We start from the raw sequence: 18,301 nt of genomic DNA on the forward strand, positions 1-18,301 counted from the left end.
TTAGAGGAGATTTGAATTGATCAAAATAGAAAAAAATCAATTCATTGAGGAAAATGAGCTGTTGTAATGTACAAATTTTGTACAACCAGTTTATATGAATGTATATATATCCTAATTCATAGTTTACATGATTATACACTATTATACAATATTGATACGTTATCTCTCTCTCTATATATATATAATTATTTATACATAATCGATTACCTTAATTTGTATATAACATATATGCGATCATTTGGGTGAAATTTTTAGTGTGAGAGTACTACATCAAATTCAGGGAGTAAATTATCTCGTTGTGGACATACATAGATTCTTTATTTTATTGAAGAAATTTTGAATTACGATTCTCGTTACAAGGTTCATCTTGAAACCCTTTTTTTCATGTAAATAAATTTTAAATACAAGTAAATTTATCTATAATTACTTTTATTTTTCTTTGTATGTTCAGAACACCCTACAATTCTACATTTATAATCAAAAGCAAGTGCTTAAACTCTCTGTAGAATTCAATTTCATACTTAAAAATCCAATTGTATTTGCTACATTTATTTATTCGAAACGAATTTTGATAGTGATAGTAATCTTGAAAAAGAAAAATAGCTTAATAGACTTGAGTTTAGCTTTTACATCTCTTTTTCTTTATCATATTCATGGTTGATTATTACCTAAAATGAATACAAACACCACATATGTATAGATCGAGTAACGTCACCATTACACCACTTATTTTTTTGGCAATTTATAACCAAATGTAAGAGCTAAATTAATTGAACTCGTGAACAGTTTATCATCTAACCTGTTTATTGATTTCAAGATTAATTAAGATTAATCACTCTAATTAAAAGTACAATAAGCAATTAAAGTTAGAGTGGTTCACCAGATTGTTGGACAAGTGTGAAGTGACGCCATCACAAGACAAATCTTGGATTTTATACCATGACAAAATCAAACTCATTGAAAATTCTTAGTCTTTGGTTTTTTATTTACTTTGTAATTTCTTTTATTTTTATACGAAACTGTCATGTAATCAATAAAGATGCTTTCACTAAATTTCAAAATTCACGAATTTAAATTGTGAAAATAATTTTTTGTAGAAATGCAAGTAAGATTATATATAATAAATTTTTGTTGTTCGACTTGTTGGGTTCGAAATTGAAAGCGCATTATGCGAAAGTTTAGAGTTTGTAAACTAATATAATGATAGTTCAAATGACACAAAATTAAAAAGAAAAATCATAATATTATTGAGATGATTTGGCCAATCGATCTACGTATTAAAAACTAAATCAAAAAAAAAAAAAAATTATGAGAGAAAATCTTTTCATAAATAAGACTATATTGTGAATATTATTGTGTTATAGTACGAGAAGGAGTTTTTACTATTGTTAGAGTTTCAAGAAAGAGTTTAACTAAATATCAAAAAAATTTATAATAAAAGTATTATGATATTATTTTTATTTTCTATGAAAAGTAAGACTTAAACGTGTGAACTTTGGCGCATTCGATTTTTTATTTTTTTATTTTTTTGCATGTAACTGCCAGTTTGGGAAACAGACACCGTTAAGTAAATGAAACCTGCAAAGGTTGAGAAAAAGCGAGTCACCGTCAAATCGGGTTGCTATTTCCGTCAAAATAACGGCACCCACCCTGAATGTTTTCATTCTCACAAACACCTTAACAGCGTTACAACACGCACCAATTTTGACATTTTTGTGGCACACAAAGTTCAATTGGGTGTCCTTTTGGAATCTCCACCTTCTCACCTGATCCTGTTATTCTATGTAATTTTCTTCTTCTTTTATTGAAGGTACTTTCTTTTCTTGATCTTTTCCGTTTTCTTGCTGAATTAGTTACTATTTTTCTTTCAGATTGTGAATAGAGTTCAAGATTCAAGAACCCCATTTAGTATTGTCTTCTTTGTATGATCAATTTTGTGTATTTCCTCTAGAAGGGGTGTGTTGAATTTGGGCAAAATTGAGGATCTTGGATAGGCCCTTTGGTTAGATTTGATCAGTTTGTATGTTAGTTGACATCAAAGAATAAGAATAGTGTATACTAGTAATGGACAATTATAACAATTCTCCACATCCATACCCATATAACACTGGTTATGGGTACCCTCCTAATGTTCCGCCACCTACAAATCAACCATACCCACCTCCTAGTACTGGTGCATATCCTCCACCAGGTGCTGGTGGATACCCGTATCCCAATCAATCCCCTCAATATCCTCCACCTTACAACACTCAACATTCTGGTCATTATAACTATCATGGTGCCCCTCCTTCGTATCCACCAGCTCCATCAGCACCTCCAGCACCTGCTCTCCATCACTCCAGTTCTTTTGACTATGGTTATCGTCTGGCATCACATGGTGCCCCAACTCCCTATCCACCCCAACCATATCCGCCTCCCCCGACATCTACTGTCCCTACTCATGAACGTCAAGGTAGTTATGGCGCACCTCAGCACTATCAGCATTCCTGGCCAGAAAGGCCTTTGGAGAGTCATCCACCACCCAAAGTTCATGACTCTCATCATCATCGCCAAGATAGTGTTTCATCTTTTAGTAGTTCTGACTCCATCAGTCGCCCTTCAGCTTATCCACCAATCCATGATCTCGTAGCAAACATGAATTTGTCTGAAAATCACCCTTCTGCACCTGCTTCTCATCCTGCCCCTGCATCAGCATCGTTTCCCAGTTCCCCTGCTTATCACGTTGGGCAGAACCCTGTTCCCCCGAACTACAATGCTCAAGGGAATATTTATGGACACCCTAATTCCTCCTTTTCAAGGTGGGAAGCGGAGTCTGCAAAACCAACCTATCCTACTCCATGTCCTGAACCACAGAATGCTCAAGCTATGCAGGTCGTGCCATTCATGCCTTCTAAAAGCTCTTTAAAAGTTTTGCTCTTACATGGAAATCTGGAAATATGGGTATACGAAGCAAAAAATCTCCCAAACATGGATATGTTCCACAAAACCATTGGGGATATGTTTGGGCAAATGAGTAAGAAGATCACAAGTGATCCTTACGTCTCAATTAATGTAGCTGGTGCAACGATTGGCCGGACTTATGTCATAAACAATAACGAAAATCCTGTGTGGATGCAACATTTCAATGTCCCTGTTGCACACCATGCTGCGGAACTACAATTTCTGGTCAAGGATGATGATATAGTAGGTTCTCAGCTTATGGGGACAGTGTCTGTCCCTCTAGAGCAGATATATGGAGGGGGTAAAGTAGAGGGGTTCTTTCCGATCCTGAGCAGTAGTGGAAAACCTTGCAAGCCTGGAGCAGTTTTGAGGATATCAGTCCAATATTATCCAATGGATCAATTAAGTACTTACAATCATGGAGTTGGTGCTGGTCCTGAATATTATGGGGTTCCTGGAACTTATTTTCCACTACGGATGGGTGGAACAGTTACTCTGTATCAAGATGCTCATGTGCCCGATGGATACCTTCCAAATTTGATGCTTGACCATGGAATGCAATATGTACATGGAAAGTGCTGGCATGACATCTTTGATGCCATACATCAAGCCCGACGGTTGATCTACATTACAGGTTGGTCAGTGTGGCACAAAGTTAAACTTGTTCGAGATGATGCTTCTGCTGAAAAACACACTCTAGGGGATCTTTTAAAGTTAAAGTCACAAGAAGGTGTTAGGGTGCTGCTTCTAGTATGGGACGACCCTACATCAAGAAGCTTCCTTGGTTATAAAACGGTATATGTGTATAATTTTTAATGAACTTCTGACTTTTGTATGTACATAAAATGAATACTCGAGCATCATATAAGTATTGTTTAATGAAATTCTGACTTTTGTATTAACATGCCTCAGATATAGGTTTATTTATATTCCTTTTCCAAAAAATCATTTAAAATGATACACACATCATGTGCCTATATGCAGTTGGTTACTCATTTGTTGAAGTTACTCATTTGTTGAACCCTTCTACTGAGAATTCTAATCATTAATCAGTTAAAATACCATAGATACATTCATAGAAAATTTATTATTAAAGTAAATCAGAAGTCTGCTTTACGTTAATGTTTTGCGACTGCTAAGTCAAATTACAGTCAATGGCAAGCTTATCTTTTTCTGCCTGTAAAACTAGTGCATCAACTAAGACAACTGGAAAGAATCCATGTCCTGGACGTGCAAGATTGCTTGTGATTCCGTTATACTTAGGGCCTATGCATATCTTGATACCCATTTTTTTCAATAAGATTATTTATAACGGACTTATATTTTACCATTTTTCTAAAATGCTAATTAGTGGTGGCACTCTAACCAAATTCTGTTTTTATCTTCTGGTTATTTGTTCTAGATTGTCCCCAAAGGCATCACGAAAATGTCGTTTTTAATTGTTAACTTTGAGCTGCAGGATGGTGTTATGGCAACCCATGATGAAGAGACTCGCAGTTTTTTCAAGCATTCTTCCGTGAAAGTGCTGCTTTGTCCTCGAGTAGCAGGGAAGCGTCACAGTTGGGTCAAGCAGAGGGTAAGTTAGATTTTGAAATTTCTTTGAATAGTTCTTTGTGTGGTAAGTTACATGAGACCAATTATCGAGAAGAGTTACTTGAGATCAGTAGCCAATTCTAGATTAGAAATCTTACCATTTAGCATCGTTCACTGTTTCAATAGTTTATACTTGCATATTATTTTTGATTTTACCTTCCTTGTTCAGTGGATGGATAACTTCCTTTTCCCATATTGTTTTGCTGAGCTTATAGTTTCTTCTCGTATTAATCCCATATTGCCTTTTCTATGCGAGGAGCATTTAAGTAATAAACCCCCACAAAGTAAAGTTTATTCAAACTATAAATCTCGTTTGATTTCATTCCATTGTTTCCTTCCCACTATGTTTCTTTGCTGGCATATCCCTGTACAAATCATTGAAGGTGCACCCCGAGTCCCTTATCATGTCAATAGAACAATTTGGTTGATATTGTTTTTCTATGAGATGCCTCTTCCCACAGTATGTTAAAAGAGTTGAAAACTTTTGGTCGTAACCACTAAGGTACATTTATGATGTCTATTGTACAAAAATTTCACATTATGCTGTTGTATTGCTAGACTACTTCAATTAAGTTAATTATCTTTAATCCTCTATAAGCCTAATGTCTTGTGAGTTTTGGTGTGCAGGAAGTTGGAGTAATTTATACACATCATCAGAAAACTGTGATATTGGATGGTGATGCGGGCAACAATCGAAGAAAAATCATAGCATTTGTTGGAGGACTTGACTTGTGTGATGGGCGATATGATACTCCGGAGCATCCTTTATTTCGGACACTGCAGACAGTGCACTCTGAGGACTATCATAACCCTACTTATGCTGTAACTTATCATCCTTAATATCCTTTAGCTTGTTTGCGGAGACATTGATTGCTGTTGTTAATTTTCTGATTTTCCACCGCATATTGTTGTTATATGAACAAGTGTGGCTATCTTCGCAATGCATTTTTCTTGATTACTTGCAAGTTGCAAGTATATATGATTTATCAGTAACATGTACAGTATAAAATTTGTTAATTTTTTTTTAAAAAACATGGTTACTTATTAATTCAATACCTTTCTTCAATATCTTTGAGCTTGGCCAACCCTAGCTATTGTAGAATAATGGTATACATATCTACAATAGTTGGATTTTTTATTTTTGTGTGTGTGAAACTGTAAGTTTAGGTTTCAACTAGTCAATCCCGTCTTCTTTAAAAGCTTATTAAAACTATGAGCTGTTATAAATTCTGATAATAACCAGAAAGCAGGTTGTTGTCATTTGTGGTTCCTGTACCAAACCATCTAGTTGAAAATCTCTTCCTGATTTCGATATGAAAATCACTGTTCCCCTATTTATATGTTCCTGTTCAGCAAGTTAAATGAGAACCATCTGGTCAAATAATATTAGAAACAGATTTTTGACTATCATCTGGTCAAAGTCCGTTGTAGAATTTTGAAACTGGAAGACTGATTTAGAGCAATACCGCTGACAATCTTACACCATTTTCAACCTTCGGAACAGATTAAAAATTTTGGCCAAAAGAAGAGAATGAGACTTGTCTTTCTACATCTTCCTCAATTGACATTTTGTTTCTTGCCTTAGTACTTATCCTTAGTCTACATAATTCGATTTTGCACTACGAGAAGATTTTACATACTGATCACTGGTGAACTGTATCAACTTAGTTTTGTTTTTCTAGGCTTTTGTTTTGTTACTTGCCTTTCATTGTTTTCTTTTTCTTTTTCGATATATTTCGTGGATGAAGAAGTTCTCTTCTCATGAAATACCCTTTTCACCTACAAGTAAAATGTTTCTTAGATAGTAATCCATACCTGTACTTAACAGGGGAGTACAGCTGGTTGTCCAAGAGAACCATGGCATGACTTGCACTCTAAAATTGATGGTCCAGCAGCATATGATGTTCTCAGAAACTTTGAGGAGCGCTGGTTGAAGGCTTCAAAGCCTCAAGGCTTTAGAAAGTTGAAGACGTCATTTGATGATGATTTGCTCCGAATTGAAAGGCTGCCTGAGATTCTTGATATTTCTGATGCTCCATCTGTGAGCAGTGACGATCCTAATGGTTGGCATGTACAGGTTGACTGATTATTAGTATCAACAATTTAGAAGTTTAATTCATGTGTTTTCTTTGAGCTAAGAGTCATGTATTCTTTTTCAATTATTAACCAGATATTTCGTTCGATTGACTCAAACTCAGTCAAAGGCTTTCCAAAGGATCCTAAAGAAGCTACAATGAAGGTGAGAAGGATAGGTGATTGTGGTGGCGGGGGGGGGGGGGGTAACGGATTGTTTTGCATGCACCAAAACATATACTTCCTCTATCCCAATTTATGTGATGCACTTTCCTTTTTAATCTGTCCAAAAAGAACAAATACCGTTCTATAGTAGAAACAATTCAACTTAAAACTTCCATTTTGACCTAGATGAGGTAATTTATACCCAACCAAATATTTATGGCTTATTTTAAACCACAAGTTCGTTCTTTCTTTCTTAAACTTGGTGGCCAGGCAAAGTGCATCACACAAAATTGGACGGAGGAATTACCTGTTTACTAATTTAAAGTATACTCCTTTTGTTTTCTTGCAGAACCTGGTGTGTGGGAAAAATGTACTTATTGACATGAGCATACACACAGCATATGTGAAGGCCATTCGTGCTGCACAACACTTCATTTACATTGAAAATCAATATTTCATTGGTTCTTCGTATAACTGGAGTCAGCATAAAGATGTTGGTGAGAAGATGCTTTTATGCGTTGTATAAATATTTGTCAATGACCGGATACGTCGAATTAGCAAATCCATAATTGTTATTTGTTACTTATGCACATTTAGTAGATTTAAATATTTATTGTTCATGCTCAGTGGAGGCAGAAACATTAGGTGACTTCTCATCTGTCCAAGCCTTGGTGGATGATTAGTCGATACCTGTGCTTGTGGGGGGTAGCAAACACCCGATAGAATAGTTGAGATGCAGGAAAGCTGGCCTCGAAACCACCGTAATCAAAAAAATAGAAAAATTACTATTCTTGACCTATTTGCATTTCTGACTAGATACTCCTACTTTGCCACAATAGCTTTTATGGTACCTTTACATCCTTGTTACCCACTAATAGATCCAATGTCCAGCTCATTCCTGAGTTTCAAGTCCAATCAACTGCATATGCAGAGGATTCATTGGGAGGGCAGCTCTCTATGTGGGAGACAGTGGCCCTTTGGCACACTGCAACTCTGCAAGGATAGGATCTGGAACTAGCTAGAGACATAAGAGCTTTGGCAACAAATAATGGCTGGGTTCGTGCATAGGTTCCGCAAGTTTTTGTCTGATTTTGCAGGCACACGAGTATGGATAGTAAATTCTGATGGGTCTAACTGTGCGTATACACTAGTTCTCTTTTTGGCAGTTGATTTAGATCCACTGAAGATTACTTATGGAGACACCTGCATGAATCACGTAAATAACTTATGTCCTTGGGTTTGACATAACCAGCTCGCTCTATATGTTATGGTTATTATATCTTCTTCCTAATCCTTTTGTTTGCTTCACTTCTTTATTTTTTCGGGTTGGGAAGGGTTGGGCTGAGGGAGTTCTGGAAGTGACAAAAATTTCTTATATTTGCCAGATCAGATCAGATAAATTGACGTGTTAAATAGAATTTCACGCTTTCCCATATCTAAGTAAATGACACATAAGGATGTAACTTAGCATTTGGGATTTGGTTACAGAATCCTATCCTACTTGAACTTGGTTTCCTTATTTGGTTCGACGTCCGCACGTTTTCATCTATTTCCTATGTTTGTTCCTTTTGTACACGTGCATCAATATTTCCTTGTTTCTCACGAATTCCCTGATGCAACGTGTGTAGCGCATAAACCAAATTCTTCAAGGAATCCAACTTGCAATAGGAATCAGTTTTGCAGCTTCTGATTAACAGTCTTCTAAAGACCTGGTTCTTTCGATATCTACCTAACACTCCTGCAATCCAGTTAGCAGCATAACCAGTAACTCCAAGATACCTGGTTCTTTTGTAGTTGTTCGTTTAATCATCAAAATCAATTTAAGCTCAACTCAACATATATATAATGATATTACTTAGCATTTTGAGCATAATCCTAAAGAACAGACAAGTGAATATTTTCTGGAAAGACAACTGAGAAGGCATCTCAGTGTAAATGAAAGAAACAGGATAAGAGGCATATTCCTCTATTTGGGTGGTTGATGGTATGGAGGAGCCAAGGAGGGTTTAGTTAGCTATAGGTCATGTTCCTGAAGTTTTTTGAATGCAACATAGTGGCATTCCTGATCGCATTCATTATTTTACCATTTTAAACAATCATTTATCATGAAAATCTTTAACTAGAGTGTGGTGGAATTCCGCTAGTCCATTGGGGCTTAGTTTAAGTGGCAAAGGTTGAGAGACTTGTGACTTACGTCACTGGTTCGACCCTTGCGGCATGCGGACTAAGCTCGGTGTTTAAGTGGAGAAGGGCAGAGAGGCGGGCCCATTATCCCCCGAGTTTTGAAGGTTGCGGTTGGTCCTAAGAGTTGGCCCAGACTGATTTCTCGATCATAAAGAAAAGTTGTATTCCGCTAATCTAACACTAATGGTGAATCTCTATTTGGCAAAATGACTATCTCTTTAACAGTTTTACTTATCTTGGAAAGTAATATAGCTATCTTCCGGTCATCAAAGCAATTCCAATAGTTGAATGACCTGTGTGCTGCAGGTGCAAATAATCTGATTCCCATGGAAATTGCACTTAAAATAGCTGAAAAGATCAGAGCACATGAGAGGTTTGCGGCATACATTGTCCTCCCAATGTGGCCAGAGGGTAATCCAACTGGGGCTGCTACACAGAGAATTCTTTATTGGCAGGTAAAGCTACTTAAACTGCTTGCCTTGATGGTGCGGAATCATTCCATGCTAAGTATAGTAACAAATCACACATGCTTTCAGCTTATCGACTAATGACTGTTCTCACATTGTTACAAGTTGTGTCAGTGAAACCTCATGTCTCTATTTTGGTTTGCAGAACAAGACAATGCAAATGATGTATGAGACTATTTACAAGGCCTTAGAGGAGGTTGGGCTTGAGAACGCATACTCTCCGCAAGATTATTTGAACTTCTACTGTCTTGGTAACCGCGAGGCTGGTAAAGTAGAGGGAAATGAAAGGCCTGCTGCTGCAAACACTCCTCAGGTACATGGAATGACCTCCATTATCCTTAAAAAGAATCTGAAAGATTCTATTTATATCTTGACCAGTTATTCCACTTTACCTATTCTTTGAAGTTTCTCTTTACTTGCATTTTATTATAATTTTCTTTTTTTTTCCCCTAATTGTGCCTCTGCAAGATGTTTCTTTTTTCTTTTTTAAAGGACAGACCCTGTTTAAAACAGAAATTACTAGGTGGCCAGTTTTGTCTCTTAAGTTCCCTCCTATGTTGTACTGTGCTCTCAATTTGTCATGCACTGCATATTATTGATCGCTTACTGAGTTAATGGTTTGAATGTGTTGTTGCAGGCATTCAGCCGAAAATCCCGAAGATTCATGATTTATGTTCATTCTAAAGGCATGATTGTGGATGATGAGTATGTGATATTGGGATCTGCAAACATCAACCAGCGCTCTCTGGAGGGAACTAGAGACACCGAGATTGCAATGGGAGCATATCAACCTCATCATACATGGGCAAGAAGACAGTCAACACCCTATGGACAGGTGATTAGCAAATTCCATATATGTGCTAAATAATTTGGTTACATTTTCAGTCCAGGAAAAACATTTGACTTAAACATCGTACGATTCTTTTTTGATCCATGTGCTACCTAATATTGTAGATATAAATGAACCAACTTATGCACTCTGAGAAAGAGGAATTGCAACAGTGCTTGTTTATGTGCCTTAGTATCAATCAGTCATTTACTAGTTTCAGTCAATCAATTAATTCCTTGAGCCGAGGGTCTTCAGAAACAGCCACCCTACCTTCACAAGGTACGGGTAAGGTCTGTATACATGCTACCCTCCCCAGTCCCACTTGTGGGATTACACTGGGTTGGTTATTGCAATCAATCATTCAATTAATTATACTTGACCTGAAATAGTTTGGGTCGGCAATAGATGTTAGTTCTGCTCTGTTTGGGCCCTTTCAACATACTTACTGAAATTTGTCTTTCTCAACGAATTAAGTTTTCTGTGAAACTGAGATTTCCTCACAACTATTCCTACTTTGACATACAATATCTGTCACTTGAGAAATACTTCCGGAAAGCATGAGATCTAATGTAACTATATAAGTGTAATTTTGTCTACTGTTTTATGACCTCTCATCTATCTTAAAATTTCAATTCAATTTCACACATCTTGTTCGTAGAATCACAGATTTCCAACATTTATTCGGATATAACATTTGCTCATCTCATTACTGTTTTATAAAATTTGCCTTTCTTTAGTAGGTATCTTCCTATTGCGTTACACTATCATGGCATTCCACTTTTTCACCTGTTCTATTTTAAATTTGTGTTTCATCTTAGTCATAATTCTAATATGCCATTTTCCTGGGGGGAAAAACAGTTTAGATATATTAGTTGTCTGCATTTATTCCCCACAACATCTCGTCTAATCTCACTGTTTTGAGCCTTTGTATAATCAGAAGATTTTAGGACAACCAACTCTTTAATCTCCTTTGGGGACATGATCAATGAACAATAATTGAATCATGAGGTCTTTAATTGTTACACTTTTAAATCTTTAGATACTTGCTCACTCTCTTGCGTAATGCAAAGTTACATTGTAAATAAATTATCGAGTTTCCTGTACAGTACGCATGTCTACCATGCCAATTGCAAACTGAGACCGAATAACATATCTGCTGATGAATCCTCCAAGCCTTTGGTCTTTTCTTTTAACACGTGGAGCAAAGCTTAAATTGGTTAATCTCTCCTACATTTTTTAATTCAATATTGGACCTTGAGTTATTTTATGTTGCAATAGTTGTGCTTTAGAAAACGTAATTACATACTACTAGGAGTATTTGCAAAATAATGTTTCTGTGATTCCCCCTACTTTGATTAATCACATCGAGGTGAATTCAACATTAAGCAGTGATTGTGTGTGTGCATCTGATCTATTTATCGTTGTCTGTGCAAATTTATCTTGTGCAGGTTCATGGATATAGAATGTCTCTGTGGGCGGAGCATCTTGGAGTTGTTGAGGATATCTTTAGACAGCCGGAGTCATTAGAATGTGTAAGACGGGTTAGGACCATGGGTGAATATAACTGGAAACTGTTTTCATCTGATGAAGTAACAGAAATGAGAGGGCACCTCATAAAATACCCAGTTGAAGTTGAGCGTAAAGGCAAGGTGAAGAATCTTCCGGGATGTGCAAATTTCCCAGATGTTGGTGGCAACATAGTAGGATCATTCTTGGCAATTCCAGAAAATCTCACCATTTGATTTTCCATTTTTCTCTTTATATCACTAGTAGAGATTTTGTACTATACGTCCTTGATTAGTATCTACAGCAGTTTTCGATCCATTCATATAGTTAACGGTTAGGCAGAGGAGTATGATGACAATGTTGAGTATAGCAGAAGTTGTACAGTTGCAGTTTCTTTTTTTCTTTTGATGATTTTGAGTTTGTAAAATCTAACAATTTGTGAATTTTGGCCATAGATTGAACTAGTTAATCTGAGGAAATAAAAAGTGGCTGCTCTTTTTTGTTTTTTATTATTTTTGGGTACGTGTGAATCAGATGGGTTTCCTTAAATATAAATTTATGCTCTGGAACCTATACGTGGAGTGGTATAGGTTATGTATTGGCCATAGATTGAACTAGTTAATCTAACAATGTTTGATAAGTGGACCAAACACCCAGTTTTTTCAAGTCAAAATAAGCTCCTTGCAAAACTTCAATAGGATATTCATGTTTTAATACAACAACAACTTTCAAATACTCTTTTACAAACTACATTTCAAATTGTTATAATATTTTTTAAATAGCACTTTATTCATGTCTAAACGCTGCCTAATGTACATCATAGCATGCACCCCGACAATTGTAGCAATAGTAACATTTACCATACTGCAGTGGCCACTGATTATATATCATGCTAAAAGTAATTTTTAAGTCACAAATAATAAGTGTGGCAAATAGTACTTTGTTTCCATCTGCTTTTATATTATAGAAAACTAGCTGCTTCTTATGCCCAATTCTTAAAAATACATCTAATAATAAATGGGATTTAGTAAACTAGATCTTAGCTTTATTATTCTTTTGGCAGAGTGAAATAAGCTAAAGCTATTCTTATTTTGAGATGACTGACGCACTTGAAATATCCAATAAAGCAACAGCTGGGCTAACACTAACACCAGCACTTTGCCTTGTTAATGGCATCAATGCTGTTTGCGGAACTAACCAAACCGTTGATGGTGCCGCCGCCATACTTGCCGGAACGGCCAACATTACTATCGGCATCACCGGAGCTAAAACTGTTGCCACATTGTTGGGTAGTTTTGTTGTAAACGGATGGTTATCCTTTTGTTTAACAACGTTACTGCAAATTTTGCGTTTCCGTGTTAAAGGATTATTATTATCTTCAGTGCCAGTAATGGTGGAGATGATGGACGGTGGAGCACGTTGTAAGAGCCACTGAATAGTTTCACCATCAGTTTTGTGACCGAGTTCACGAGTAAGCTGGAAGACTCTGGCGGCGCATACTGCCGGCAGTCTTATCCTCCTACCTCCTCCATTATGCGGTGGGGGTGAAGGCTGTGGTGGTGGTGGTACTGAAGGTTTCAGTGTTGGGGTGGGTAGTGTGACTTTGATAATGGGTGGTTTCGCAGCTGTTTCATGAGGCTCTTTCTTGGGAGATATTAATGGTGGAGCCACCTGTCGCCGCCGTCTCAACGGTGAAGCTGCCATGAAGGACTCAATGTTTTTAGATTCCATAACAGATATGCATGCAGTGTGTTTATAAATAGAGAGTGCTGACAGTGACCAGTACTCTACTCTGTAGAACCAATAAATGTTTTTTTTTCTAGTCAATTTTACACGTAATAGATTCGAAAATAAATTAACTACATGCTAAATATTTTCGAAGTAATTATTTTTATTTACATTGTGAATGATTATATGCATTGATTTCGTGGTTGATTTACCAAGTTATATCAACAATACTTATTTACAAATCGTAATATTCAAATTGGGGAAAAAGGCTAAGAAGGATAGCAAGGAGTACTGGGGCTTTGTAGGTGATGGACCAATCTGGTGCTTTAGATCAAAACTAGGCAAGTTCAAAACTTTTAAAGCTATGGAACTTCTTGTTGATAACTTTCTATCACTTCAGTTTGGAAACCAAACGAAGTTGGTCTGAACTGAATAGGCCTTGGAAACCAGTTTGAAAATTGAAAACAGCCCCAACTAATTAATCATTCATGCTCGATATTTACATCAAATTATATTCATGAAATATATTTATCGTGTAAATTCTTTTACAAAAAATGGACTTTAAAACTTAACCTGAAAAATAAAAGGAGAACGCCACCAACATCTATAGGACTACTATTTGGGAATGGCTCACCTAGAAGACCAAACTCCCATCATATATAGGAGACTACTAGAGGTGGGAACTTACCCATCTACTAAATGGTCCCAAATTGTGTTTGTAGCCCACTTCACCTAACTTAGCTAACCCACGTTTAACTAAGAAATAGTTTTACCATCGTTGTATTTAATCGATTATTACATGTTTGGTTTACTTTATTTGTAAGACACGCACCTGTTTTTGTATAAAGTGAATACTCTGCATCGATAAAATTATACTATGTATAAAGTTCAAATACCATTCCACACGGGAGTAAATTTCATGGATGGTCATCCACAAAGTTACTTTTGTGAAAGATAAGACAAAGCTAAATAACTTTTAGGTAACAAAACAATGAATAATGATTTTTAGATAATGAACAAAAACTGAATGACCAACTATTCGGCCCCACTAGCAACCGAGACTGTCAGTAAAGGATAATATTAACTATCAGCAGATAATTATGGATTACCAGTCTATAATGAATGAAATTTAACTGAAAAATAATGCAAGTTACTAATGATAGTATACATATTCTTCAGACTTTTCACCTACATAATTCAGTTCTTACTAAACAGATAGCCAGCAATAGGTTTTGATTACTGCTATATCTGATGCATTGAAACTCGATGCACTGATGGATAAAAACAAAATTATACAACTTTCTTAATTCTAACGTCAAAACACTACACCTTTCCTTGATTATGATACTAAAATACTACAACTGAAAAAGGAGAAAAAGTTTTTTCGCCATTGTCAAATAACAAGAATGCTGTCACATTCAGTGGCTTCCTTTCAAGAACCAGACATATAGGTGTATCTAGTCTGGGCTCCAATAAGGAGTTCAATAAGTTTTTCTGCACATCAAGGAAATCTTTTTGTCAAGAAGGATAATGTCAATGTTTACATGATTACATCAACAATGTCAGATGAAGCTAACTCCTGAAACTTGGTAGGAAAGTCTGTTAAAAATTACCTGCGAAAAATCCAACTAAAGGAACAGGTTCTACGATCTTTTGAGTGCTTTCAAGTCTTCGCCTGAAATAATTTTAAGACATTAGCATTGCTTTGATATCTGATAATTCTCTTTGCTGTGTTTCTTCTATGAAGCATATAACAGAAAATGACAGAAAAAGAGTGTCTTTACCGGGTGTATTTGGAGAAAAATGGATCTCGCATGAGGTAAAGCACCCATAGCAGCTTCCTTCTTTTTAACTGCAGTGTTTGGAGTAAAACATATAATTTAATGATGACACAAAATTGTTTTGCTGCAATAGATAAAGTAAAAAGCTATTGAATAATTTAGATGAATCTTGAAAGGGAAGAAAAAGGTACGAAAACAAGAAATTGGAACGAGAATCCGTAGTTTCCCCAAGACGAAATAAGAAATACAGATTGACAAGTGAAGGATTCCATGTGGAAAGGGACCTCCGCCTTAGGCTAGAAGTACGAATCACCAGGGAGAATTGGGAAAAAAAAAAAAGTGCCATTATCAAAATAAGATATGCAGATTGGTTCAAGAACTGTGATTTCCAGGATAGCCAAGACAGAGTGAGAGACACCAAATAATACACTGTTCCATCTAACATTGAAAGAAAAATGTATGAAGCAACAATGCAGAATGCTTAATATAAGATTTGGTAACGAAATAGTACACCTCCTATTTTTCCTTTTTAAGGAGATAGATGATATTTTAAATTGGGGGGAAAGATGAGGTACTGTTAGGATAATAGAAGTGGACCTCAAAATTACTCTGAGCTGTATATACAGAAAAGTTGTGCAATGATCTATAATATTCTAACCTCGTCCTTCTCAGATTTAGAAAATTGAAAATGCTGATCTTTCCTGCCATCTTGGGACATTGTTATGGCTGAGAGAATGCCGTTTCCTATGAGGTCCACAGCCAAGGAGATGAACCAAGGAAACCACGACCGTGTTCCATACTTCCTTAACAGCAAGACATAAATAAGAGGTCTGAGGACAAACATACTCTCCCCAGTCACAAATAATCCTCCACGAATACCCTTCTCGAATAAGAAGGTTGACAGACTCTGATTTCTGATTACCTTAGCTGTAATAACATAAGGAATCTAGTATTAGAAAATGATGGTGTCATCATCAGAAGAAAAAGGTTTTAAATTAGCTAGAACCAACAATTACTTGGAGGTTCCAAATGTGCTTGATGCTGTTGAACCCTACGCAGCCAAGTCGGCTCAGAAATCGTCCTAGCATTCTGACCAAAGCTACTTAAGGCGGACATCGCCCTACCCTCAAGATTCCACGAGTTCAAACCCTGATGGTGATTGGCACCCAATCCTTGATTTTGGATAGGCTTCCTTGAGTGCCCCATGCTTTCTTGGGGACTCAAATCATCTGAATTTTCCAAGTTCTCAGTCTCCCCACCTAGCAAAAGCATTTTATATCCTGTAGTTTTGAAAACAGCTAGCCTCACGCACACCCTGGCATCCTCAAGACAAATAGTGGTACAAATATTTATTCATATCTAACCAAATGTTTAGCTAAATAAGTTGCTAAACTTAGATATCACTTACTTGGCAGCCTCTGTAAGAACAATCAAATTCCATTTTTTGTCTTCGCCATAAAGCTGCTCAGCTACTACTTCAACTAATGTTTCCAAGTCTCTCAACAAGGTAAGGCACAATGACAAAGGAAGAAAAGAAGTCTCTGCAGAACTTGTATGCACCGAAGTTGGAGTTGTCTCTATAATGTGCTCATTTACTGTGGTAACCATTCCAAGGACCGAGGAGACTGCCAAAAATAGGACGCAATAAATAAACCTGACCATGTGGGGTAGGAAAACCACATAGCTAAACCAATAACTTTAATAAGTTACTTATCTATTTACACGCCGCTCACGAAAACACTTACAAAGGGAAGTAAAAACATAATATTAAGAGAATCAGAAAACCCATTACTCATTTTGATTGGTTAAAATTGCAAAAAATTTTACAAGATGAAACCAGAAATAGTAACTGATAATTTTGTGCATTCTTAGAACATTACTTTCTAAGAAGATTTTTTATTTGACAACCTCTAAGAAGATAATAATGGTAAGTAAGATGTATCTCGAAAAGAAACAATGTATATTATTTTAAGTTTTATAAGCATAAAGAAGAAGCTCAATGTTACCAAAATTTCAAATAAACCTGCTTCTGGCCCGATTTCAGATGCAGCAAACCGCTCTGGAAGAAGCCATGTCATTCCCTGGTTATACATTAGAAACCAGATTATCATTTATCAACATCTCCTAGATTTTCATCAATTGATGATCAAACTGTGCTAATGAAAGTAATGAAAAAACTTTTTTCATCAGTAAAAGAGAATGCCGCTAATGACAAAGAGTGCAGGAACCAAAAGTAAAAAACAAACAAATCTTTTGAAAAGGGAGACCAGGAAAACTCTTCTTTATGTTCTGATCAGGCACTATACTAGACAACATGAGAGCATACTAAGACTTCCATCTAATTTCTAATGGAAAAACTGAAGTGAGAGAATACATGTAATTTGTTAACGATTGTCTTTACGCTAGAGTATATATTCTGGCAAAAGAGGGAAAAGACGTTTGTTTCATTTGTGTACATTGAAAATCTTTAAAAAGAATGGAGCAAAGATGGGACCCCTATGTTTGCCACCACTCAGGAACTTTCTTCATATCACCTGTCATTGGTGGTTTAGCGAGTGATGTTATCAGGAAGGCATAAACAGAAGTGTCATCTCTGTCACGACTGAAGTGATGCATGCTCAATTTTTTCCCATCATAGGTGAGTAGTGCAGAAAAATGATATTCGCTCCATTTCAACTTGTTTGTATGGTTTTCACTTGGCATAGAGTTTAAGAAAGTAAAGAAAGCTTTTGAATCTTGTGATATTAAACTAAGAATATGTAGAATGTGCCAAAATACACTTTAATCATGTGGTCTTAAGCATGCCATGTGGAAAGTTGGAATTAAAGAGTTGCCAAAAAAAAAGAAAAAAAGACAATAAGACAAACAAATTGAAACAGAGGGAGTAATAATTTTCAATTAGCCTTAGCAAAAACTTGATAATGTTATGATCTATTTCTTCAGTTTGATAGACCAATAGTCTAATTTACCAAACATGATCTTAAGCTACTCTGTGTGTGTGTGTGTGTGTGTGGGGGGGGGGGGGGGGGGGGGGG

General features: G+C 36.3%; 3 protein-coding genes across 4 annotated transcripts in view; 1 reads left to right on the forward strand and 2 right to left on the reverse strand.

Annotated features, from left to right (window-relative positions):
- Positions 1–1,604: 1,604 nt before the first annotated feature.
- LOC107872649 (phospholipase D gamma 1) lies at positions 1,605–12,269 on the forward strand. The gene is made up of 11 exons (XM_047395801.1): positions 1,605–1,784; positions 1,872–3,735; positions 4,400–4,516; positions 5,161–5,355; positions 6,362–6,610; positions 6,704–6,772; positions 7,121–7,268; positions 9,262–9,410; positions 9,568–9,735; positions 10,060–10,257; positions 11,700–12,269. The coding sequence occupies exons 2-11, from the start codon at positions 2,065–2,067 to the stop codon at positions 11,991–11,993; spliced, it is 3,258 nt and encodes a 1,085-aa protein (XP_047251757.1). The 5' UTR covers positions 1,605–1,784; positions 1,872–2,064; the 3' UTR covers positions 11,994–12,269.
- Positions 12,270–12,696: 427 nt separating this feature from the next.
- Positions 12,697–13,556, reverse strand: LOC107854183 (transcription factor TCP9). Its single transcript, XM_016699178.2, has one exon. It carries the CDS (start codon positions 13,486–13,488, stop codon positions 12,844–12,846), a length of 645 nt encoding a protein of 214 aa, XP_016554664.1. The 5' UTR covers positions 13,489–13,556; the 3' UTR covers positions 12,697–12,843.
- Positions 13,557–14,599: 1,043 nt separating this feature from the next.
- The window catches only part of LOC107872660 (peroxisome biogenesis protein 16), a 5,769-nt gene continuing 2,067 nt past the window's right edge, over positions 14,600–18,301 (reverse strand). The window contains exons 2-8 of one of the 2 annotated variants that reach the window (XM_016719294.2): positions 17,290–17,347; positions 16,675–16,891; positions 16,283–16,581; positions 15,925–16,193; positions 15,270–15,337; positions 15,099–15,160; positions 14,600–14,979 (exon numbers count right to left, since the gene is read on the reverse strand). In XM_016719294.2, coding sequence (XP_016574780.1) covers positions 14,918–14,979; positions 15,099–15,160; positions 15,270–15,337; positions 15,925–16,193; positions 16,283–16,581; positions 16,675–16,891; positions 17,290–17,347 — 1,035 coding nt within the window. In that variant the 3' untranslated portion in view covers positions 14,600–14,917. Of the gene's footprint in view, positions 14,980–15,098; positions 15,161–15,269; positions 15,338–15,924; positions 16,194–16,282; positions 16,582–16,674; positions 16,892–17,272; positions 17,348–18,301 lie in introns of both variants that reach the window. The other variant, XM_047395813.1, reaches the window with a different exon arrangement.

The sequence above is a fragment of the Capsicum annuum genome, chromosome 1 (genome assembly GCF_002878395.1).
Source record: "Capsicum annuum cultivar UCD-10X-F1 chromosome 1, UCD10Xv1.1, whole genome shotgun sequence".
In the NCBI taxonomy this organism is placed as follows: domain Eukaryota; kingdom Viridiplantae; phylum Streptophyta; class Magnoliopsida; order Solanales; family Solanaceae; genus Capsicum; species Capsicum annuum.